This window comes from Gallinula chloropus (genome assembly GCF_964237585.1).
Source record: "Gallinula chloropus genome assembly, chromosome: 23".
NCBI classification, from domain to species: domain Eukaryota; kingdom Metazoa; phylum Chordata; class Aves; order Gruiformes; family Rallidae; genus Gallinula; species Gallinula chloropus.
This window is the reverse complement of record NC_140108.1, coordinates 981,999-1,006,756: the sequence shown is the minus strand read 5'-3', so window position 1 is coordinate 1,006,756 and position 24,758 is coordinate 981,999. Positions and strand designations below refer to the sequence as shown.

General features: G+C 53.0%; 2 protein-coding genes across 2 annotated transcripts; one reads left to right on the top strand and one right to left on the bottom strand.

The window, feature by feature from the left end:
• Positions 1-45: 45 nt before the first annotated feature.
• Positions 46-8,640, bottom strand: MAD2L2 (mitotic arrest deficient 2 like 2). The gene is made up of 9 exons (XM_084274806.1): positions 8,534-8,640; positions 6,079-6,130; positions 5,725-5,843; positions 5,075-5,146; positions 3,541-3,641; positions 3,342-3,436; positions 3,156-3,229; positions 1,704-1,796; positions 46-520 (listed from the first exon to the last, which is right to left on the bottom strand). The coding sequence occupies exons 2-9, from the start codon at positions 6,116-6,118 to the stop codon at positions 479-481; spliced, it is 636 nt and encodes a 211-aa protein (XP_084130932.1). The 5' UTR covers positions 6,119-6,130; positions 8,534-8,640; the 3' UTR covers positions 46-478.
• Positions 8,641-8,794: 154 nt separating this feature from the next.
• Positions 8,795-23,536, top strand: DRAXIN (dorsal inhibitory axon guidance protein; the record flags this gene model as incomplete). The annotated part of the gene is made up of 7 exons (XM_084274570.1): positions 8,795-8,878; positions 17,543-18,024; positions 19,327-19,514; positions 20,090-20,201; positions 20,568-20,657; positions 21,306-21,395; positions 23,424-23,536. The coding sequence occupies exons 2-7, from the start codon at positions 17,565-17,567 to the stop codon at positions 23,534-23,536; spliced, it is 1,053 nt and encodes a 350-aa protein (XP_084130696.1). The 5' UTR covers positions 8,795-8,878; positions 17,543-17,564.
• Positions 23,537-24,758: the final 1,222 nt, after the last annotated feature.

The window sequence follows — 24,758 nt, the reverse complement described above, 5'->3', positions numbered from 1 at the left end:
GGCAGGAAGGCTGGTTTGGACAGACTCAGCCTAATTCAACTGGGGTAGAACTTTATTTATTGAAGACTACTGGGGACAGTCACAGTGGACAGACACTATGTAAGGCCTCACTCACCCTCAGTGCTCGTCCATCGCTCTGGGGAGCGTACAGCAGAGCGCCGCGTGTCGCTGCCGACGCGCCACGGCGCTGCCGGCTGGATCTGTACCCAGCGGGACCGCGTCGTCCTGCCCCTGCCCCAGGGGGACTCACTGCAACGCTACCCACTCTCACACATGAGTGTACATGGGAACAGGCTCTGGCTCCACATTCCAAGTCAGTTCTATGTACAGCGGTAAGAGCACTTGAAATCAAGAGGCAGCAGCTGCTCTACATTCACCCAGCAGCCCAGCTGAAGAGACGTTACCCAGGTACGGCTTGTGAGAGGTCGTGTTCTGCTGGAAGATCAGATGAGGCTTGGAAGGCAAGGAAGAGCTGGAATCAGGTGCCCTTGTGGGCTCGCTCTTCTACATACAGCTGCATCTGCAGGAGAGAAACAAGCATCAGTTCCAGCTGATGGGCAGGTAGGTGAATGGGAAAAAAAAACACTAAATAAAACTAACAGTGCAAGGAGCTGACCAGGAAGGGCTTGTGCCTCCCCCTGACAGGTTTCCTGGGTTACTGTGAGGAGTCTTGCCCTGTGTTGGTTACTGGTACAGGCATCTGCAAGACTAAGCAGTAGCATTGCTCAGCAACACTAGAACTGCAACCCCACAGAAAAGGACCAAGCTGGCATCAGAGCAGACAAAACTGAGCACTAAATGCAGGTCCAGCCACTTCTTGGGCCAGAATCACAGACTCATGGGATGGGTTAGGTGTGAAGGAGCCTTCAGAGCCCATCTAGTCCCACCCTGCAGTGAGCAGGGACATCTTCACTAGAGCAGGTCACTCAGAGCCCCATCGAGCCTGACCTTGAATGTCTCCAGGGATGGGGCCTCCTCCACCTCCATGGGCACCCTGGGCCAGGGTCTCAGCACCCTCAGAGGGAAGAACTTCTTCCTAATATCCAACCTAAATCTCCCCTTTTCTAGTTTAAAACCCTCATCCCTCATTCCATCACTCCATGCCCTCAGGAACTGTTCTTCCCCAGGTTCCTATAGGCACCTTTCTGGGCCTGGAAGGTGCTATGAAGTCCCCCCAGACCCTTCTCTTCTCCAGGCTGAACCACCCCAACTCTCCCAGCCTGGCTTCACAGGAGAGGTGCTCCAGCCCTTGGATCATTTTTGTGGCTTCTTCTGGACCCACTCCAACTGGTCCATGTCCTCCTTGTGCTGAGGGCTCCAGAGCTGGACCCAGCACTGCAGGTGAGGTCTCCCAGAGCAGAGGGGCAGAATCCCCTTTCTCGACCTGCTGCCCACACTCCTTGTGATGCAGCCCAGGATGGGGTTGGCCTTCTGGGCTGCAGATGCACATTGGTGGCTCATGTCCAGCTTCTCTCCCAAAAGTCCCCCCAAAGCCTTTTTCCTCAGGGCTGCTTTCCAGCCCCTCATCTCCTGACCTGGATAATGGGAATTGTCCTGACCCAGAGGCAACTTGGCTTTGCCAAACCTCACAAGGCTCCCCTGGGCCCACATCTCCAACCTGGCCAGGTCCCTCTGGCTGGCATCCTGTCCCTCTGGCACATGAACCTCATCACCCAGCTGGGTATCAGCAGCAGAATGCTCACCTTTAAGATATCAGATGTCATGGTTTTCAGGGGGATAAGCCGGGGATCATGCATATGCACGTCCTGCTCATCAGCCAGGATCCACGGGAAATCCTGGGGGCAGGAACACAAGGTGCTTCATTTGCAGAGGCTGTTGGGCTCTGTAAGGCTCTTTCTCAGCACTAGGTCAGTACTAAGTGAGAGATCTAGCAGCTGAGGGAAGAAACAGGTAACTCAAACCTTTCCTAACAGTGAAACTTAACACTTGTATACCAAGACTCAGCATAATGATCTTTACTTATGGCATCAAACTATAATATTAGCCCATTTTACTTATTCCAGAAGTGTCATGTCACTTCAAAACACTCTTAGCTGCCCTGTGCTCCCATATTTATTTACACCAGCATTTAATTGCAACTCCAAAATGCTCAGGGCAGGGATTTCTGTTCTGCCTTGCCAGTTTAAAGGTTGGCTACTGTAATACCAGTTTCCATCACTAAGCAGAACAGAGCAGGCATCTATTTTGAAACCATTTTATGCTTCACTAGCATACCTTAGGACACCCAAAATACTTTGGTTCAGGGAAAAATGTTTACCTGTATGTAAGCAAGAATTCTTTTTTTTTAAAAAAAAAAATATAACCTTGCTTTAATAAGTGACCTGCACCCCCTTTCCTGTGAGATGAAATGTATCTGTGCACCCAGACCCCACTAGTTACTTCACTCTTAAGTCTTCCTTGTTATTTATAACACATTGGTCACTGGCACATGGTGGCTGAGGGATGGGGGCTGTTACTTCCACTGAAGGACCTGTAAGTCACAGTTCTTCTCTGTGCCTGAGCAGGCACCATGCACCAGGAACAAGCTGACTCCAGTATTGCAGCAGCTGCTGTTGGCAGTTGTGGCTGGCAGGTGGTGTGTGTGCTCCAGCTGCCCTACCTGTGTGTAAACCACTGACACACCCAAAGCAGAGTTGTGGGGTGCAGCACATAACACTAACACAAGTGCCCAAAATAGTCCTGTGGCCCTAACACTAGAGACCATAGAATCATAGAATGGTCAGGGTTGGGAGGGACCCCAAGGATCTCAGAGCTCCAACCCCCTGCCACAGGCAGGGACACCAACCTCCAGGCCTGGAGCTACACAAGGTTGCCCAGGGCCCCATCCAACCTGGCCTTGAACACCCCCAGGGATGGGACACCCACCCCCTCTCTGGGCAGCCTGTTCCAGCCCCTCACCACTCTTTCTGTAAAAAACTTCCCCCTAATATCTCATCTAACCCTTCTCTCCTTTAGCTTTAGTCCATTCCCCCTTGTCCTGCCAGTCTCTGCTCTTTTAAAAAGTTGAATCCCCTCCTGCTTATAAACTCCCTTCAGGGACTGGAAGGCTGCAATGAGCTGCCCAAGCTCTTTCCTTGCCAGTCACTCTCTGCATGTTCCTCAGGCACAATCAGGCAGCCAAAGACACCTCTCACCTTTATCACCTGGATCTTCTCCATGTTCCGCGTGGCAGCCTCCCGGGTGTGAACCAGCACTGTGAAGGTGCAGCCTGCAAGGGAAAGGGGAGGCTGCAGGTGATGGGGCAGCTCAGAGAGGAGCAACACTACCTGTTGTCTCACGTCAAGCGATGCTGTGCTAGGAGGCTGTGTGGACACCTTTACCTGGGGGGTTGTTGTCAAGCACAGCATCGCACACGCTGATCTTCAGGATGAAGGCACGCAGCAGCTGCTCTACGTGGGACAGCAGGGACTCGGAACTGTTGAGGAGAGAGCAGCTGTTATGGGCAGGAAGCAAAGCACAGGGACACCTCTGCAGAGGCAGGTGCTGAATGCCATGGGCAGGCAGCACTGACAGCTTTACCTGATGGAGAGAAGAGGGGGCTGGGTGATCTCGAAGACAAATCTCTCCACAGGGTGATGCTCTTTATCCAGGATCACAACTACAACCTTCTCCACATCGTTCTGCAGCAACAAAGGTAAGAAGACAATGCCTCCCTTTAAACAAGCTGTCTTCTGCTCCCACTGTGCTCCAGGAACTTCTGATTAAGTTGGAGCATGCTTATACGTTGTGGTGCTCAGCACCAGCAGTTATCCAGAGCTTGAGCACTGTCAGGTTATTACAGAATGGGGTCAGCAGAGGTGTTTCTTGCCAGGTGTTAAATGGAGTGTGTATTGCTAAGGCCAAGGCAGAGGGAATGCAGTGAGCAGCACACTTCCCTAGGTGCTGCTTTGGAACACAGGGGGAACTTTCTAGCTGCTTCACTGCATCAGTCAGGGATGGACAATGCTGAGGAAGTTCAGAGATGCTTGGACAGCTCACCAAATGTAACAGCTGGGTACCACTGCAATGTAAACCTGACCTATTTCCAGTCTAAGTGTGTATGAGGTTGTCTGTAAAGGGCAGAGAATGCAAATCTGTTAGCATCCTACATCCTCAAGTGTTTCATAGGGTCCCATCTTTCTCTTGCAAAACCTGGAGTTCAAACTCCTACCTCTGCTTGCTGGCTGACAGCAAAGCAGCCAAACTGGTGTGCCAGGGAAGTACTTCCAGGTATTCAAAAGCAGAACATTAACAAGTGGGATGATGTGACTGAAAATACCTGGCTGCAAACCCTCAGTGCTGAGTCCAGTTCTGGGCCCCTCACTGCAGGAAGGACATTGAGATGCTGGAGCGTGTCCAGAGGAGGGTGACAAAGCTGGGGAAGGGTCTGGAGCACAAGTCCTGTGAGGAGCAGCTGAGGGAGCTGGGGCTTTATAGTCTGGAGGAAAGGAGGCTGAGGGGAGACCTCATCACTCCCTACAGCTGCCTGCAAGGAGGCTGCAGAGATATTGGGGTTGGTCTCTTCTCTTGGGTGACAAGTGACAGGAGGAGAGGGAATGGCTTGAAATGGCACCAGGGGAGATTGAGGTCAGAGCTCAGGAAGAATTTCTGTACTGAAAGGGTTGTCAGGTGTTGAACAGGCTGCCCAGGGAGGTGGTGGAGTCACCATCCCTGGGGGGATTTAAAAGGTGTGTGGATGAAGTGCTGAAGGACAGGATCGAGAGGTGGGCTGGGCAGGGTTAGGCTGGGGTTGGACTCAATGATCTCCAGGGTCTCTTCCAGCCCAGGAGATTCTATGTACAAGTATGAGAAGCCACTAAACACTGATGATCAGCAGCATGGCTGGGCCTTCCCTGCAGGGTGAGGGTAGGGATGTTACCTTTATTTTTACTAGTAAAACAATTTTCCTGGGGGCAGGGGCTTGTGACCCCATGGGGCACCAGGCTGGAGCATTTATGAATAAATGCTGGTAAACCTGTGGAGAAGTTTTGCCCTGAAGGAAGGATTTACCTTCTCTTACATTCCACCACACCCACTTGTGGTACTTTTGCCCAGGTCCCTGATGGGCTCTTACCTTCTCCAGCAGCGGCTTCACGCAGTGCAGCGTGTCCTGGATGTACTGATTGAGCTCAGGGTGGCAGGACATCTGCAGCAAATGCAGGGAACAGTCAGAGCTGGGTTCTGACGTGGCCAGGAGCACCCATGTGTCACCAGGAGCACCCATGTGTCACCAGGAGCACCCATGTGTCACCAGGAGCACCCATGTGTCACCAGGCACGTGAGTTACGCTTCAAATAGAATTTTTCACCGCTGAGTTGCCAATTCAAACCAGTAATTCTTTCATGGAAGGGTTAATTAGCTGAGGCAGATCACTGTACCCACACAGTTGTAGTATATTGGGAATATATACCCACAATAGCATATTGGGAATAGTATATTCCAACCATCTCTACTTCCTAGGAAGCATGCTTTCATGTTACCTGACTGCACATAGCTGGGGAAGCCTTCTACTACTGTTGTCCATGATCTGCTTGTTCCATGAGTACTGCTGTATCCTCAGCTACAGGGCTGTTTCCCCTTTGTCAGGAACTAAGTTCTCTTCAAAAAAGAGTTTGCACATTAAAACAAACTCTGGAAGTGATTTAGTTTGTTCTGGTGAGTGTTGACTGATCCCTGCTATTTTGCTTGTCCACGTGGCTGTCAGCTTCCAGGAGAATGTCCTACCTGGACAGGGACATTGTATTTTTTCCTCTTCTGAAAGATCCCAATAGGGTAAACTTCTCTGACATACAAGATAAGGTGAACAGCCACTTCCAGAAATTCTGAAAGAACATCTGCAACAACTGAAAAACAAAAGTAGGGGCTCTGAAGGGGGAAGGTGAGGGGGGGAGAGCGTGCAGAGCAATACCACAGGCACAGGGGGATTAATCTCAGATATTTCTCCCTGCATAATTCTGACCTGCTTCCCCTTAGCTGCAGGAAGGTTAGGGATAGGGCAACCCTCCAACAACACCCCCACAAGCTGATGCACCACCCAGAAGCCTCGTTAGCAGTTTGCAGGGCAGCCCAACACGTTACCTTGCCCGAAGTTAAGGTCCTGCCGCGTGAGAGTGGTCATCTTTCCCAGAGCCTGGAAGGAACCACACACAAACACTGCTCATCCCCTGGCTCCTGTGTTACTAACTGTGCCAGCTCAGGGAGCTCAGACCCAACAAACTGTCCTCTGTGCTTAGTGTGGAGCCTACAAACACCCCCAGGACAAACCCACTGGTGGAAGGTTTAAGCAACCCCCCCACCCCACCCCCCAGAATCACAACCATCAGAAATCACCAACAGTGCAAAACCCAAAGCCAGGATCACCTCTGTGCTCACACCCCATGTTGACAAACCACTCAGCATTTAATTCCTGCCTAATTGGGGTTTATTTAGAAAAAAATGAGATCTGCCCAGTTCACAGTTCATCACTGTCTCCCTTCTCTGGGACTGGAGAATCCAGGGCTCCTGAGACTCAGGAAAGGTCAGACAATCACTTTTTAGTGGCACAAGGGATACTGTGGTTTTTAAAGTGACTCAAGTGTCCTTGTAACATACCAGAAAATGCCCCTTTTCTATCCCACCCCTTGTATTCTACCCCAACACAAGAATGTCTCTGGGTTATGGGTTTATTCTGGCACCACTGCCAGGAAACATCACTTGTTGGGGCTGGATCTGCACCTTCCACTGACACTACACACCACCAGTACTCACCTGCTGCCCACTCCCAGCAGCTGCAGAGCACCTGTCTCTCTCCAGTCCCAAACCCTGCACCACTCCATCATTCAGCTCAAGTGGGATCTGTCACACACAGTCATGGAGCATCTCAAGTTGGGATGGACCCATAAGGATCACGAAGTCCAACTCCCTGCAGGACTACCTAAAACTAAACCCTATGACTAAGAGCATCATCCAGCTGCTCCTTAAGCTCTGAGAGGCTTTGGGGCCGTGACCACATCCCCAGGGAGCCTGTCACAGAATCACAAGGTTGGAAAAGCCCTTTAAGATCATCAAGTACAACCATTCCCATCCTAAGCTAAACCATATCCTTGAGCACCTCATCTCCCCTCTGTTAAACACACCCAGGGGGGTGACTCAGCCCCTCCCTGGGCAGCCTGTGCCACAGCCCCACAACTCTGCCAGGGAAGAACTTTTCCCTCCCATCTGCTCTGACCCTGCCCTGGGGCAGCTTGAGCCCATTGCCCCTTGTCCCATCTCCTGTCCCCTGGCTGAAGAGACCATCGCCCACCTCTCTGCACCCTCCTGGCAGGGCAGGGGAGGTGGGGAGAAGGTCTCTCCTCTGCCTCCTCCTCTCACACATGACAGTGACACAGAGCAGCACGTTATGGTGCCAAACTGAATACCAGGTACCAACAATCAAACTGCAGGCACCAGGGTTCACCTTTCCAACAGCTTTCCCTATAGAGCAGAGCCTGTGCCCTCCACGTTTTAAGCTACAGGGTACAAAACTTTCTACTACAACCTGAAATGTGTTTACTTTACCCACCCTCTGCACATGGACACGAACTCTCCCTGAGGGACAGCAGCACCATGCTGGGAACAGCACAGGTATGGATGGCCCTGCACAGGCAGGGCAGCTCCATCAGAGCCACAGGCTGCTCCAGCTCCTGGTATTCAAACTGCTTCAGCTGCAACCCTCCTACAGAGGTCTATGTACCTTAAACTATCACTGAATAAGGAGCTACCCTCCCCTTTTAAATCAGAATGCTGCCCTTGTATCCAAAGGCTTCCCAGGATATTAGTGATGTGCTGAAGTTAATAGACACTTAAATCTCTCCCACCTCAGCTGCTCTCAGCCCGTACAGAGGGTCTGTGTCAGAGGCTGGGCTGGCAGAGGTTTCAGCTCACACCCTCACCCTGACCCCCCCTCTGCCACAGGCTGAGCCACCCGGGCTGGAGGAGACCCATCGAGTCCAACCCGGCCTGGGCCTGAGGCAGCAGCACCCCCCGAGCCCCCTGAGAACCCCGCCCGAGGGTCGGGCGCAGCTTCACCGCCCGGTTTCCGTGCGCTGTCCCGGGCAGAGCCACAGCGCCTGCCCGGCGCCGGGGCAGCGGGAAGGGGCGGGAGCAGCTCAGGGAACGTCACAGCGACTCCGCTCTTCCCCCGCCGCCCCAGGCTCGGCAACCAAGCGGAGCCGGGGCGGCAGGGCCGGGCTCCCGGCTGCCCCCGCCGAGCCAGCGCAGGCCTCGGGCACCAGCGTGCGCTGCGCGCCGCCCGCCCCACGGCTCCGCGGGCAGGGAGCGCCGCGCCGGCCCTTCGCCCGGCCGCCCGCCGCCTTCGCTAACGGCCAGGCGGGTGGGGACGGGCGGCCCAGGGTGCCCCGGCCTCACCGCTGCCCCCCCGCCTGCGCTCCACGATCCCGTGGCGATCCCGAGCCCTTCCGAGGCGGGGTCCCGGCCCGCCACAGCCCCCCCCCCGCCCCGCAGACCCCCCCCCAGTGCCCGCCCCTCGCCGCGGAGCGCCCCTGGCGACGCTTACCGGCGCGGCCCGGCCCGCGGGGACCCCCCGGCGCCCCTCGCCGCCCGCTCCGCGCCGACCCCCGGCACCGGCACCGCCGCACACGCGCGGCGCCCAGGGCGGGAGCCCAGGCGGTGGCGGCGGCGGCGCGGGCGTGTGACGTCAAGGCGGCCCGAGCGCCCCCCGGCGGCGGGAGGAGCCGCCGCCGCTCCCCGCGCTCAGCGCCGCCGCCGCCGCCCCCGCGGGCTCCCGGCCGCCGCTCGGCGCAGGGAGCGGGGGCCGCTGGGTCCCCGGGCCCGGTATGTCACCGCGTTCCCGGGACGCGGGGGAAGCCCCGTGCCCGGGCTGCCGCACCGCGCCGCGCAGGTGAGCGGCGCCCTGCCCGGCTGCCCCGCCTTTGTCTCCGTCTCTTTGTCCCGGTTCCTGCCCGGAGCAGGGGCTGCTCCTGCCGCCGGCGCCCCCCGCGCTCCCGTCCCCCTCCTCCTCGCCGCTCTCACCGGGCACCCCCGCGTCATGTGCCCCCCGCACCCCGCTGTGCCCCACACGGCACCCTCCGCACCCCCCCCCCCTCCCGCGCCCAACACGCCCCGAGCCCCCCCACACCCCCCCCCAAGCCCGTCCCTCCCCCCCCCACCTGCCCCCGCCCCGTGCACCCCAGTCCCCCGGGATTCCCGGCGTCCCCAGTTCCTCTCCACATTCCCCCACTGCCTTCCCCCTGTCTCCTCCTCCTCCTCCTTCTCCTCCTCCTCCTCCTGACGGGCTTGCACAGCCCTCTGCCCCCTCGGCAGACTTGCCTCCCCTCCGCTGCCCGCACAGCCGCTGCCCTGCCCTGCCCGCCGGGCTCAGCCCAGCCCGAGGAGCCGCGGACAGGTAGGCAGCGCTGCCCGCACCGCGCTCACCTTGCGCCCAGCCCGGGGGCGGGTCGCGGGGGGTGGCCGGGGGGGGGGCCGGGGGGTGGCTGTGCATGCTCCACCGAGCTCCTTTCCCTTTGCCTTCGGGGGAACCGGGGAGCAGTGGAAGGGGGGGACACACTTTCCCACTTTCCGTGCGCCCCGGAGGAAACAAAGCCCGGGGTGATGGGGACACCCCTGGGCTGCCGCCGCCGGGACACCCCCGGTGCGCGGTGCCCCGGTGCGCGGTGCCCCGGTGCGCGGTATCGCTCAGCGGGGGGAGCCCAGTTACCGGTGCGCGGTGCCTTTTGGCCAGCCCCATCCTTAGCCGTGCCGGGGAGCGGGCTGCCGGTTCTCCCGCTTCCCCCCGGGGTTTGCCCTCAGCGCGATGTGCGCCTCGTAGGGTTTGTGGGGTGGGGGCTTTGGGCTTGCACCCTGCCCTACTGCAAGTCCCCGCTACTCCCGAGATGGTTCTCCCCTTCCCTGGCAGCGAAGTCACCTCGGACAGAGGCGTCGTCCCTCTCCCAGGTAGGCGTGGAGCAGGGGTACGTCCCGGAGCTGCCGTGGGAAGTAGCCCAGGGCTGGAGGATGCTTCCCCCCCCCACCCCTCCCCGAGTCATTGTGTTCGCAGAGCTGTGCGTTGCCATGCACCGAGCCCCTGAGTACCCGCGGGTTATTCTCCGCTCTTCCTCTGCTGATAAAAGTGAGATCTTGTTTCTGAATGAAATCAATTTGGCATCAGTTAATGGCTTATTACAGCTGCTAATTCATCGTGCGGGATTTAAGTGACGTTTAAGCCAATTCACACCTCAAGTCTTCCGTCAACCCGAGGGTTTAATGGAAATGGTTTTGTATTCCCATCTCCTTTCCCTTGTGGAAGGAGGCATTAATCCTACACACTTTGGTTCCAAGTGAGAATTGACACTCAAGGGGAAATGTTGACAGCACAGCCCAACTGTTCTGCGAGTCGGGGCGCATCCACTTCTCCCCCTTCAGTGAGGATCGGGCTGAATCTGCCCCCATCCTTCCCTGCCACACTGGTGGGTGCTTTCCAGCTGGGTGAGCAATGACCTTTGCTATTGATTGGGTCTCGTTTGTCATTAGGCATTGTGCATGAAACTGGAGAGTCTCCTCTGTTGTGCTGACAGCCAGCGACTCTATCTTGGATGCTAATCTCGGACTCGTTGCTATTTTAATCTCATTACTGGGTAGCCCAGGCTCTGGTTGATTGTAGGTCGCCTATGATGGCTGTGTCAGCCACTCTGTGAAGTCCCAGAGGGGAGCAGAGCGAAGGGTACTGCATATTTATTCATGTGCCCCTCTTCTCCTTCAACACAGTGATTTGCTGGGCTGCTCCATCCCTGGGGGATGCTGGTGCTGCTCCCTCCCTGCCTGTGTGCTGGTCCTGAGAGCAGCAGGGCTCTCTCCAGGGCTCAGGGTGGGCACAGGAGGGAGGGTGGTTTGGGAGTGGCTGAAGGTGAGAGCTGAGGGGTTTGCAAGGTGTTCAGTGTCCAGCAGAGCCAGGGTGCTGGAGCTTAGCAGTGACTTTGTGACAAGTACAAAACTGCCAGCTTACGAGTGTGGGCTGCAGGAGAGTGTAATTCCTGGGTCACACTGTCCTCCATGGTGAGGAGGGCAAAGTGTAGTCTGTCAGCCAGAGCTGAGCACTGAAGGGAAGGGATTGCCTGGGCCAGAGGGTCAGAAAAAACCAAGTCTCAGTTCCAGCCCTTCAACTACTGCTGAGTGAATCACATTTCAAGTGGGCACTGGACAAGTTGCCCTAGGAGGTTGCTTTGTAGAGGCACAGGGGCCACCACAGCTACCAGTCAACCCCTGCAAGCCTTAAGCTTTGTCCTGGCTCTCGTGCCAGAGGGCAATTAGTGTGTTGGTGAATTTGGCTCTTTCTACAGTGGAGTGCTGATTGGTGATGGAAGAGAGTGAGAGAAACCAACACAAGTCAAAGGAAAGCAGACATTTCAAAGGGTGGTGGCAGGATTCAAGTAGCCTAGCTTAGATACCTGCAGAGGGGAAATCTCTCACACCAAAGTCACTCACAAGGGACACAGAAACTGGGGAGTCAGAGAAAGATAAAAGACAAGGTGAGGAGAGGTGGTGCTGGATGCAGGAAACCTAAGAAAGGAGGTGGGTAGATTCAAAGAGGGACCCAAAAGGACTGGAGATCTGTGAGAGGGTGTCTCAGCTGCTCTGTCGTCCCAAGGATGTCTGGTCCAGCACCAAAAACATATTCTTTACAAAATGAGTGTGCAAGAAATGTTGGAGAGAAGAAAAGTGTTATTACCTTTGCCCCAGGGATGAAAACACAAGGGTGCATACAGGATTACCTGTCTGGTTTTGGGGACCCCAGAAAGCTGGAAGAGATCCCTTTGAAAAGGGAAGGTCTCTTGGCAGATTGTATATGAAGCTTCCCAGCATTTGCCTCCCAGAAACAGTAAAACAGATGGAAAGAGACCCAGCAGGGAAGTGAAATCTCATTTATCTGCACAATGCCATCCTCGTGGCTCCAGCCAGCTCTCTGCATGTCAGCCTACCCCGTCCATTCTGCTCCAGGCCTTCCCAAGCCCATCCATCACCCTACAGCTTCTTATTTACAGGGTGCCTGGCACAGGGAGCTGGGTTTATTGTCTGTTATCCCTGCCACACATGCACATACAACACCCATGTAGATGCACAGACACTTTGTTGCTGTAGCTCAGGATTGTCTGGGCTCCAGGAATTCTTTATGCACTCCTGCCAAAGTCTGAGCTTATCAGAGCCAGAGAGAAATCTGGCCCAGGGTATGTGCTTGGGTCTGGCTTGGTTCAGCCCTTGAGCATTCAAACCACATGGTTTGTGGGCCAGGGTGATAAAGGATCTTGATAGTCTCTGTTTCTCTGTTCAGGAGACTTTTTTTTCCCCCCCTGATTGTGACATGAAGAACATGAGTGAAAAGTTAAAACTGGGACTCTCAGGTATCATGTCTGAAGTCAGATACCCAAATGAAATGTAGATGGTCTGATGTTCCTGCTTTGTCAGTGCAGCCAGGGCAGGTGCAGAGCCTATTTCCAAGCCAAGGTGATCTAACTGTATTTACAGGGGGGTGTTTCTGTCCACCTATTTGGGCATGGCTTCCTTGCAGGGCTACAGACAGAGAGGCAAGTCATAGCCATTGTATGGGTGAGTCCAGGGAAAGAGAGAGCCTGCAGGGAAAGTTACCCAGGGTGCAAAAAACCCACCCTGATTTCCCTTACAGGGTTGTGATGATCCCCTGCTAACCCAAAATGGATCAGAAATAGTAGCTGAGAGACAGCACTGCAACTTACTCTCAGCCCTGAGCCTGCACCCTGGGTACCTCTAAGGCCTTATCTTTGCTGTACACATTTTCTTCCCAGCAGGCAGCTTTGCTACCTCCAGGGGCAGGTTGCTGGTAATCCTGAGGGTATATAAGGGTGGAGTAAGGAGGATGTAGGTCTGGTGTTGTGAAGAACCACAGGGGCAGCTTAATTTCACAAATGCTTCAGCTTTTTTTCCCTTTAATAATATATGAACCCTAAGAAGAGGATGAATTCTGGACTTGCTGAAATGTGTGTTTGTTTTAGCCCAAATTAGGAAAGATGATTTATCTTCCTTTCTGCCTGGCATGTGTCTCAGGGCAGAATTACAGCCTGGGCAGAAAAGGTGCATCAGCAGTGTGAGAACACTGCTGTCACCCACATTGAGGAGTCTGGGGCTAGCATGGGCTTATTTTGTGGGCTGTGGTCCTGACAGAGTGGAGGTGGAGTTTACTTTGGTGCTCAGACACCCAAGGAACTTGAGCGCTGAAGACACCCAGGGATGCTGTTGTGTTATCCAGCTGCCTTTTGGAAGTGTGAATTTTACAGAGTAAGAGAAACAGAAGAGAGAGGAAGAGGTTTCTGAAGTTAAAGACAGATCAGGACATGGAAACAAGTGGTTAGGAGAGGGCTGGGACTCCTGTGCCTCTAGCACAGCAGTGTTGCATGAAGCCAAGGTACCAAAACTTGGGGTACTTGGGGCAGGTATTTACCTGCAGGATTGATGCCAGAGTTCCAGTGATGCAGTAATGCAGCACGTTAAGCCTGTCCTCTCAGCCACTGCAGAGGGGACACTGAGGTCCTGGAGCGAGTCCAGAGAAGGGCAACCAGGCTGGGGAAGGGGCTGGAGGGCAAATCCTCTGAGGAGCAGCTGAGGGAGCTGGGGGTGTTCAGCCTGGAGAAGAGGAGGCTGAGGGGAGAACTTATCATCACCTACAACTACCTGAAGGGAGGGTGCAGAGAGGTGGGCGATGGTCTCTTCAGCCAGGGGACAGGAGATGGGACAAGGGGCAATGGGCTCAAGCTGCCCCAGGGCAGGGTCAGAGCAGATGGGAGGGAAAAGTTCTTCCCTGGCAGAGTTGTGGGGCTGTGGCACAGGCTGCCCAGGGAGGGGCTGAGTCACCCCCCTGGGTGTGTTTAACAGAGGGGAGATGAGGTGCTCAGGGATGTGGTTTAGCTTAGAACAGGAACGGTTGGACTGGATGATCTTAAAGGTCTTTTCCAACCTTGTGATCCTGTGAGGCAGCCCATGTGCTTTAGCACATCCCATGTCATGCCAACAGGACAGCTGGGCAGCTTAAGTAAATGCCCCCTCCCCTTTGAAGGAGGCCTTCTGCTGAACTGCCCTGCAGCACTCAGCTGATTCCCAGCTCCCACTGGAAATGTGTCTGTCAGGTTCACCATGAAAGGGCCCGTGGCTGCCTGAGTGCGACTGCAGACACCTGCCTTGCCTTCCCTTTGCACTTGTTCTCTCCTCTTGGCATTTTGCCTACAGATGAAAAGGTAGGATGCTGTTTCCAGCTCTTTTGAGTGATGCCTTGATCTAGCTGGTTTGCTCTGGTTCTTAAAGAGAAAATCTTAGGGAAAAAAAACAAAGGCTGTGGCTGCAGAGCTTGGGTTTTCCTTGGTTGCTCTTTGTTCCACTGCTTTTAAAGCAGGACTTCAAGTGCTTTGTTAACAGATTGAGCTGTTGGTTTGGATTTCCTTTGTTCCAGGTAGCTGCCAATAAAATCCTATTTCATAGTGTTATGCCTTCAGCAAATGAACTACCCAACACCTCCTAAATCAGTCCTCAGGTAGCAGTTTGTTGTCTTTTCTGGCCAGTAGAAAGCCCTGCTTTTCAAACACTGCATTCAAGAGAAGGTCCCTGTGCTGCCACCTTCTTTTCAGGGGAGGTCTGAACTGAAAATTTTCTCCCAGGCTCTGAGCAGTAACAGAGATGAACCTCAGAAAGGCAAAATCAACCCGTGAATGAGTAAAGAGGATGAAGATATCTCCCTCTAAACTCCCCAGATGTTCCATGAGGCTGGGTCTGCTATGATGGAAAATGTTTCACTGATTCAAAGCCCTCCATGTGTGTCTCAGGTTGAAAGAAGAGGAAAGAAGGAACTAAGGCTATTCTTAATAGAATGCTTTGGGTTGGAAGGGACCTCAAAAATCATCTAGTCCCAACCCACTACCATGGGCAGGGACACCCTCACTAGACCGAGCTGCCCAAAGCCCCATCCAACCCAGCCCTGAACACCTCCAGGGATGGGGCATCCATACCCTCTCTGGGCACCCTGTGCCAGGGCCTCACCACCCTCAGAGTGCAGAATTCCTTCCTAATGTCTAACCTAACCTTGCCCTCTGTCAGCTTGAAGCCATCGCCCCTTGTCCTGTCCCTGCACTCCCTGGTGATCAGTCTCTCTCCCACTTCCCTGTGGGACCCCTTTAATTTGGTACACCGTAATTAGTTCTCCAGGCTGAACACCCCCACCTCTCTCAGCCTGGCTTTGTAGGACAGGTGCTCCAGCCCCTGATCATCTTCATGGCCTCCTCTGGACTCGCTCTAACAGCTCTATGTCTTTCCTGTACCAGGGCCCCCCGAGCTGAACACAGGATCCAGGTGGGGTCTCAGGAGAGCAGAGGGGCAGAATCCCCCCACCAGACCTGCTGGCCACGCTGCTCTTGCTGCAGCCCAGGACACGGGTGGCCTTCTGGGCTGCCAGCTCACACTGCTGGCTCATGTCGAGCTTGTCATCGCCCAGCACCCCCAAGTCCTCCTCTTCAGGGCTGCTCTCAACTCATTCCCTGTAGTTGTGCTTGGGGTGTCTCAGGATTATCTCCTGCCAGTGCCACAAAACAGCACAGACATTGGCCTCAAAGGGTGGCACCAGCTGGCCTGCATGGGTGACAGTGGCTGGCCAAGCAGCAAAGTGCTTGGAGGAGGGTGTAGGAGCCCCAGTCGCTGTGCAGCAAAGCACTTCACCTGCTGAGCAGGCAGATGGAAATCAGGTGCAACTGGGGGTGGGGGTGGGACATATGGGGAGGAGGTTGTGTGAAGAGCTGTGGCTGTAACTTCCAGGGCTGTGTTTCTCAAGTGCAAGTGTAGGCCTGGTTTTCTGACAGCTGGTGTCACAGGGAATTCTGGCTTTGAGTGTGCCTGCGTGCCTCCAGGAGCCTGAGAAACCTGCCCCAAGGGAGAGGCCACACTGGGAACGCTGAAAATCCCTTTCCCCCTGCTGTGGGAAAGCACAGGGTACAGTAACTTAGTTGGAGAAGTGTCTGAGTGCTGTGATGTCCCATCAGCCATGTCTCGTGGCACAAACGTGGGGATGAAGGAAGAACCTCAAAAATACCCCAGTGAAACAGACTGGATGAGAACAGTCCCCAGCCATTGTGCTGAGGGCCCCTCTGTGCTTAAACCACCCTTCCAGTGCCAGCCTCAGCGGTGGGGTGAGGTGACCTGTGCAGGGTCAAGGAGGGAAAACAGGCCAAACCAGAGAAAACTCAGTCTGCCCCAGTGCCCTTTGATCTTGAGACAAGCACCCCCTGCTCAGCTGATGGTAGATCTGTCTCTCTCCTAGGCTGTGAGGTATCAGTACAGAATTTGCAGTGATTTTTCTTCCCTTGACCAGTTTCAGCCACCCTGAAGCACCTGAAGCAGTAGGTGTGTGCACACACATGTGTTCACTCTTTAGAAAGAGTGGTGAGGGGCTGGAACAGGCTGCCCAGAGAGGGGGTGGGTGCCCCATCCCTGGGGGTGTTCAAGGCCGGGTTGGATGGGGCCCTGGGCAACCTTGTGTAGCTCCAGGCCTGGAGGTTGGTGGCCCTGCCTGTGGCAGGGGGTTGGAGCTCTGTGATCCTTGGGGTCCCTTCCAACCCAGACCAGTCTATGATTCTATGTCTTGAGCTGCTGAGGGCTGTTGCTGGTCCTGCGAGGCCACCATCTGCCTCCAGTTCTGTTCATCCCAAGGAAGCCAGGGGGGGCTAGTGCCAGCCAGGCCCAGGATGCCACCCTGGCAGCAAATAGCCCCAGCTGGACAGCCGGTGCTGGTGAGGAGCTGTGGCCTGCAGGAGCCTGCCCAGCCCCTCAGCTGGTGGGCTGTGAATGGGAGGGTAGGGGGGCTCGTCAGGAATCAAAGCGAAGTGTCCTGCTGATTGATGGCCCTCATTTGCACATGAAACTGGGACCTCTCAGCCCTGCAGGCCCTGCACGTGTGTCTCAGCTGTTGTAACCAGGGCTGGGAGAGCAGGGGGTAACCAAGGAGGGAAAAAAAAATCACTTCCAGCTCTGGACACCATCAATGTTTTCATCTAAGTGTGCTAGGCCTGAATCTAGGGCCTGGAGCATCTCCCCTGTGAGGAAAGGCTGAGTGAGCTGGGGCTGTTCAGCCTGGAGAGAAGAAGCCTGAGAGGGGATCTGATCAATGGTTATCAATACCTGAAGGGTGGGACACAAGGGGAAATGGGCAGCCTCTCCTCAGTGTCTGTGGGGACAGGACAAGGAGCGATCACCTCAAGTTCGAGCACAGGAAGTTCCACACCAATATGGGAAGAACTTTTCCCCAGTGAGGGTGAGGGAGCCCTGGGACAGGCTGCCCAGGGGGTGTGGAGTCTCCATCTCTGGAGAGATTCCAGACCCATCTGGACACTGACCTGTGTGACCTGTCCTAGGGACCCTGCTTTGGCAAGGGATTGGACTTGATGAGCTCTGGAGGTCCCTTCCAACCCCTGCAGCTCTATGATTCTGGGATCTTCCTTGCCTTTACAGTTCCTATAAGTTGTTTGCCTGCTTTGTCTTTCTTTCCTTTTTTTTTTCACTGCAGGTGAGGCAGAGCACCCAAGACAATGGCAACTTCTTCTGCCTTCTCTTCTTTCTTTTTCCTGTGCATGCTGGTTCTTCCTAATATCAGTCTTGCAGTCTCTCTGGACCCTGGAACAAAGCTCAAAAATGTCCCAGAGAGCAACAACCATCTTCAAAACCAAGAGATGTGGCTGCAGCAGCAGCCTAGAAGTGGGCACCATCACAAGCATGGCTTGGCCAAGAAGGAGAGGGTCCATGCCATGCCTTCTAGAGGGCGGCCGACTGGAGAAGAAGCCCTAAGAATGGGTAGTGGAGCTCCAGCTGTGGAAGAGCTGGCAGCAGAGGGACAGCCAGCAGCCCTAAAGCAAAATAAGGATGTGTTCCTGGGTTTTGAATTCCCATATCCTGAGAGGGAGAACCAGGCTCCTGGGTCTGAGAGAGGAAAGAAGCAGAACCGAGAGCATCGGCGACACAGCCGCAGGGACAGGCTGAAACACCACAGAGGTATTTGAGCTCCCAAGGGAAGCTGAAGCTCTTGGGTCACTTGGAATGAGTGTCACTTGCATGAGGGCAAGAAGAAGCAGCTGTGGTTGAGCCACATGGGTGTGTGGAGGGTGTGGGATTTGTGCCTGCTCTGGGGAGAAATCTGCCAAACAAAAGAGGCACAAGAAAAAAGGGGAACTCCAGAACCAGAGGTTTTTACTGCTGGCTGTAGTTTTGGGAAAATGACCTGGTTTGCCTTACAGGGGGAGCTCTGAAAGTTCCTAGGACTTGAGGGGCTGGTTTGGGGTGGCCTGCTTTTTTTTTTTGTTTGTTTGTTTTGTTAGCAAATGGTTCAATTATGAACATGTCCAAGCCATGCTTAGTCTCTCCACTGACTTCAAAATATGATGAGAACAAGAAAGAATACAAAACCCCAGCTTCACTTGAAGACCAGTTTCTTCTCATCAGAGCCTGTATTCTTCTACATTTATGCTGAACTACAAAAAGTATACATATTGCATATGTGCAGCTGCACTAATTACTTCAAAATGTGGCTGGGTTTTGATGGGGATGGCTTTCCTTTGCTGGTCAAGCTGTGGGTGTGTGTCTCTGGTATGGTGTGCTTGGTGTGGTAAGTCTTTAGTTCTATAAAAACCAGGCAATTTGGGTCAATCTACACTATTTGACAGGCTGAGTGGCAGCTGAGTGGCAGTATCCCTGAGCTCCAGCCCTCGCTCCTCCCTGTGTCAGTAAGAAGAGTTTTATTGTCTTCTCAGGGGACTGATAAACAACGTGTGTTAAATGATACAGAGGAGGATGGAACAAAACTGGTTTGAAGCAACATTTGCAGGCTACAAAATAGGCCTTTTTTTGTTTAATTGAGGACCTGTATTTAAATTAATACTTAGGAGAAACAGGGATCAGCCTGTAAGATATTCTCATTTCAAGTTAGGTAGGTCCTGACTTGAGCTAAGGTAAAAGAACTCACTACTAAAAGAGGAAGGATGTGTTCACAGATACTTGTAGCAGCTTAAAAATAGCTAAACAGGTACATTTTCTACTCTTGAGACCAGAAGGAGGAATCCTTTGCTTCTTGAACAAGACAAAAACATACCTTCAAGAAGGTGTGACTGTGTATGACTTAAGTTTGTAAAAATCAAGATGCATATTCTCTGGACCTGATCTGTCACTTCAATTCCAAAATGTATGACTCTGCTCAGGGTGGTGGAACACTGGCCAGTGGCTGGATGAAATCTGATTTGACTCAAATCACAGAGAAAAGGGATGAGAAAGTGAATGCTGCCATACTGTTGCCCTCTGCAGGGAAGACTCCTGATGCTGGGCCAAGCTCCCTGTACAAGAAACCTGAAAGCTTTGAAGCACAGTTTCAAAACCTCCAGGCAGAGGAATCTACAAGCCTGACTCCCACCATGCTGCTCATCACTGCACTGGAACTAGCTGTTTCCACAGAAGAGCCTCCTGTCCTTCCAGCCACATCACCACGGTCACAGGTAAAGAGACAGCTGGCAGTGGCCCTGTACCTCTGATGTGGACAGGAATCTCCTGCACACAAGGGCCAGTTCCCTTTTGTCCTTTTTTTCTTTATTTTTTTGGGTCAGTTAGAGGTAAGTGCTTGCTTAACACCAAAGCCCCACCTCAAAAGCAGCTCTCTGTCTTGGAGACATCTAAAAACTTTTTCTACATAATCAGATCCTTTAGTTTCCTCTCTTCCCTGCCCCACCTCCCCCTTAGCTAGCCATCTTCATTCAGCTTCAAGGACCAGAGAGGCAGCAGGAGCACTTGGCTGGAAAGGCAGCCTGTCCTAATGCTCCTGCCTTGCCTTTTGTCCTCACATAAAAGCAATGGAAACTTCCCTCTTGGCTTCAGCTGCAAGAAGGGAAGAAAGCTCTTCCCCTTTGAACAGGAGATGCCAAGAATCCCTGGTGGACAAGATGGGTGGGGGTGAAGAGGTGGGCAGAAATCATCAAGCCTTTTTGAGGTTAAATGCACTGGGAGAATTTGCAGAGACTCCAGTATCACTGCAGAAGTGTAATTCATTGTCTCTTTGATTTCTTGTGGTTTGCAGGCCCGCCTCAGGCAAGATGGGGATGTGATGCCCACCCTAGATATGGCACTGTTTGACTGGACAGATTATGAGGATCTCAAACCAGAAATGTGGCCATCTGCTAAAAAGAAAGGTGCTAAACCTCCCTGTCCTCTTTCCCAGAAGTCAGTCTGTAAGGCTTGTCCCACTCTTAGTGTTCACAGATGTGTGGAAGGGTGTGAGATCAAAGTGATGGGGAAAGAGAGAGAAAAAAAGCCCCATAATGCTGATTGTGTTTTGTGCTCAGTTTCAGAATGTTTCTCATTTTGGATGCATAGTTTGAGGGCAGAGTAGAAATGATAGATGGGGTGTTGAGAAACAGGGAGGAGATTAGACTGTGAAGGTTTGGAGTTCAAACTCTTGAAGTTTGAGGCTGCTTTTACCCTGGAACAATATAATCTCCAGAATAAAGACAATAGCATGGCATTTTGCTATCAGCATGTGGTTTGTTTTATCGTAGAGAAACGCCGCAGTAAGAGCCCCACGGGTGGAAACGAGACGGTAACGGCTGAAGGAGAGCCCTGTGACCACCACCTGGACTGCCTCCCAGGTCAGCACCAGCTGGGCAGCAGCATTGCTCCAAACGTGGGATTGATTGAAATCCAGCCCAGGTTCTAATCATAGACTCATAGAATGGGCTGGGTTGGGAGGGACCCCAAGGATCACAGAACTCCAACCCCCTGCCACAGGCAGGGACACCAACCTCCAGGCCTGGAGTTGCTCAGGGCCCCATCCAACCTGGCCTTGAACACCCCCAGGGATGGGGCACCCACCCCCTCTCTGGGCAGCCTGTTCCAGCCCCTCACCACTCTCTCTGCAAAGAACTTCCCCCTAAAACCTCACCTAACCCTTCCCTCCTCCAGCTTCACTCCATCCCCCTTGTCCTGCCAGTCTCTGCCCTTTAACAAGCTGATTCCCCTCCTGTTCCTCTGCTCCCTTCAGGGACTGGGAGGCTGCAATGAGGTCCCCCCACAGCCTTCTCCTCTCCAGGCTGACCCAGCCCAGCTCCCTCAGCCTCTCTCCATAGGGGAGCTGCCTTGTAAGGCTGATAGGGGGCGGTACACACAGGGCATGGCAGAGGCTCTCTACGGGTGTTGTGGGAACAGTGTCTGTACCGTGGAGCTGTGGTGGGTGTCAGTAGCCCTGCGAGGGGAGGGGGGGTGAGCGAGCTGTGCTGACCCCTGTTCCTGTGTTGCAGGCTCTTGCTGCGACCTGCGGGAGCATCTCTGCAAACCACACAACCGAGGCCTTAACAACAAATGCTACGATGACTGTATGTGCACTGAAGGTGAGCTCAGCTCTTTACTCCCCCCGTTTCAGCTGGCTTCACAGTTGGCTGTGTGGCCTGGGGGTAGTGGTTTGCATGTGAAGCTAAGCTCTGCTGCTCTGGGCCTTTCCCTTGCTGTTGAATTCCAGTCTGACCACCCAGTCAGCTCAGATATCTTGTTGTCCCTCTTGAAAACAACCCCCCTGATGCCTACAAAGCTAACAACCACAATATATTAAAGTTTTGAGTATCCCAGGTTCTAACACCACACTGCTATCCTTGTTTTACATGACCTTATGCCTTGTAGGCTTTTCCTGAGTTAATTTCAACAGACCCTGTTGCAATTTAGTAGGTGGTGTAAGGACACATGCTTTTGTTTCTGAAAACTACCTGTGAACAGCCCACAGCAGCCCTTAATAGACAGTTGTGTTATGCAGATGTTGTGAAAGGCACTCTTCTTGCCTGAACATGTTCAGGATCAGCTCTAGGCACTGGGTCTGCCACAACAAATCTCTGGTTGCCACATTTTTGTCACCTAGGTACCTAATGACTTTGACCAGGTCATTTCATCTACTTTTTTACCCAGTTTAACAGATGACTTTCCTGGAGTTGCAGTGTCAAATGATAGTCTTCACCTTGGGTATGTTGGGTAACACTTGAAGGTCCTCATCAAAGGCAATGTTCTGATAGATTAGCCTAGAAGAGTGTTTCTGCAAGGCTAATGAGGGCTGCCCCTGGCACTGCTTTAGACTTCAGCTAGTGATATGTTGATGCCAAATCTGCATCCTCTGTAGCATTAAAAAGATCCCCAGAGATGTAGGGGTCCAGGTAAGGCAGACAAGATGCTTAGATATGAACAGAGCTCTGATCTTGTGTGCTGTCCTTCTGGGAGGCCAGACTGCCCTGGGGGGATTGGTAATGAGAGGCAGAAACCCAACTTCAAGGTAGCTGAGTGGGTTTCAACATAGCCCAGGGACATGCACTCCAAAAGGCAGCTCAGTGACCTGTGACATGGGCTGGGTCTCCTGTGTGCAAGTCCTCAAAGGCAGTTTATGTGCTGTCTCATTACACAAGCTATAAATCCCCAGCCTACCCCTCTGTGGGGTGCTGGCACTGGTGCTATCTGCTGCCTGCTCTGGCAGCAGAAAGAGTTGCAGCTTCTAGGGTGATCAAATCAGCTCCTGCCAACCCCAGTGACCAGATCCTGGGCTACTGCAAATCATGGCTTTCATGAGGACTGTTTACACACAGGCTGTTTACACGTTGTCAGGCCCAACTAGCTATGGATTCTGGTGTAACAAAGTTGGACAATAGACTGGAAAAGATAAATCTACCAGTGCCAGAAACTGATGAGTTACTCTGGCCAGAGGCTCCCATTGCTTTCCACTGCCATGGGAGAATATGTAATAATTTATTTGATTTTTTTTTCACAAATGAAATGCCTTTTTCCCTCCCCTTAGTATTCATGAATACTCTAGCAGCCAGCTTCCTTCAGGCCCTGCACTTCCCAGCATCCAAAACAGAGAAACTGAAGGGGATCAGTAGTGAAGCTTTAGATCAGACCTCCCAGTAATAACACTTCAAAGTCTCTTCCCTTCTCTTCTGAAGCTTCAGGGAAATAAATAGCAAGGGGAGCTCCCTAGCCATTGCTGCTGCACATTAAGTCTATAGTAATTGCCCAATGGAGAGATCACTTAGACAGTAATGGGAAGTAATAGGGGGAAACCAAGCAGGGCTTCCATAAAATCACTGGAAACAATCAGGATAATTCATTGGTATTTCAAGAAGCCAGTGAAACCTTCTGAGCCAACGAATCCCAACCCAGAACAGTGAGCCAAACAGAATAAAAGGGCCCAGAAAGCAACGTGCCCTGCCCATGGGAGGCATTTCTCTGCCACCTCATTTGACACAGCCCAGCCTTCCCAGCCCTGGGACTGTCCCCACTGCAGCAACCTCTGGCACGAACTGAAGGCAGGAGGTGATTGTTTGGTGTTACTGCTGCAGGGAGCCCTGGTCCCTCCTGCTCACTTGTGCCTGTCTTTCCCATAGGGCTACGCTGTTATGCCAAATTCCACCGGAACCGAAGAGTGACCCGGAGGAAAGGGCGCTGCGTGGAGCCCGACTCAGCCAACGGAGAGCAGGGCTCCTTCATTAATGTTTAGGAGGGTGGGACTCCTGTCTGGATGGTCAGGAGCTGGGGTCAAGCTGTTTATACCTAGCAGTGGGAATTAGAGGGGGAAAAGGCAAGCAAATGACTGTAAGCTGCAGGCTCTGACCGTGCCAGGTTCCAAGACTGAAGCCCATGTTAATTAGGAGGAGTGGGCTCAGCCTTCTCCACACTGGGACTGCATTGCCCCTCCCTTCCCTCAGCACATTCCTGCCCTTGAGCTGCATCCTCCTCTCCCTGTTAGTAAGAGAAGATCATGGACCTGGCAGGAGAAGGTTTTGCAGTTTCATCTCCTGTCAACAGAGGCAGGATATGAAAGATCCTTCAGGTCAAAGGAGATATAGGTCTAAATTTCCCCTTTATGTATTGCTTTAGGGTAAAGGTAGTTCCTCCATAACCATCAGAGGTTCCTAGAGCCTCTGGGTGGAATCAAAGATGGGAAACAGATCAGCAAAAAGCAGGCTACCTAGGTGAGAGTAAACCTTCTGACAGAGCTCTTGCTCTCTCCTTTGATCACTGCAACAGACAGATGTTCCCTAGCTGTTACACACTACCACTTCCTACCTGTCTTCTTTGGGACCATCCAGTCCCATTCCTCCCTTCCTTGCTTTGCTTCCAGAGAACCACCTGGTTTCTGCAAGGATATGGCAAGACATCACAGCCTGCAGCTCTCACTCATTTCGTTACCCTGCCAAGTCTGTTATTTTTAATGATTATTTTAGGAGCTTTCTGGGGAAGTGATAGTTTTCCTAGTGAGCCAAAAATAAGGGTTTTGGTAACAGGAGATAGGGACTGGTTGTTCCATTGTAGTAAATCCTGTGATATGTTGCATGTGTGTTTCCATGATATGTAAATAAAGATATGATAGATATCCTTTATGCAAGTCTTCTGCTTCTTTGGTGGCACCTAAGGATGTGGCAGGAGACAGAAGGGCCTATCAGGGAGCTGGCCAGTTAGGTAGCACTGATGACTTCAGGTAATCACACAGAACAACTATCCCACTGGTAGAAAAATTTCTCTACCCAAACTGGGGATCCAAGCTTGCCTGTATCCTCACAGCTGTTTCTGCCTGGTGTAGCCATCCAGATGTTTAAAAACTTCTTTATATTACTACTTAGTGCCTGAGTTACAGTGATATATCAGAGCAGCAGAGGCTACCTGTGTTAAACAGGAGTGTGTTACTTGGTTAAGATGTTCTCTTCTACTGCTAACACCCC

Bases quoted from the DNA above. Each gene is read 5' to 3' on its own strand.
- MAD2L2 (XM_084274806.1), bottom strand. From the start codon at position 6,118: ATGACCACTCTCACGCGGCAGGACCTTAACTTCGGGCAAG. The intron at 5,844-6,078 runs GTAACGTGTTGG...TTTGTTTTTCAG, and splicing joins GGACCTTAACTTCGGGCAAG to TTGTTGCAGATGTTCTTTCA. The intron at 3,642-5,074 runs GTAAGAGCCCAT...TTGTTGCTGCAG, and splicing joins TGAAGCCGCTGCTGGAGAAG to AACGATGTGGAGAAGGTTGT.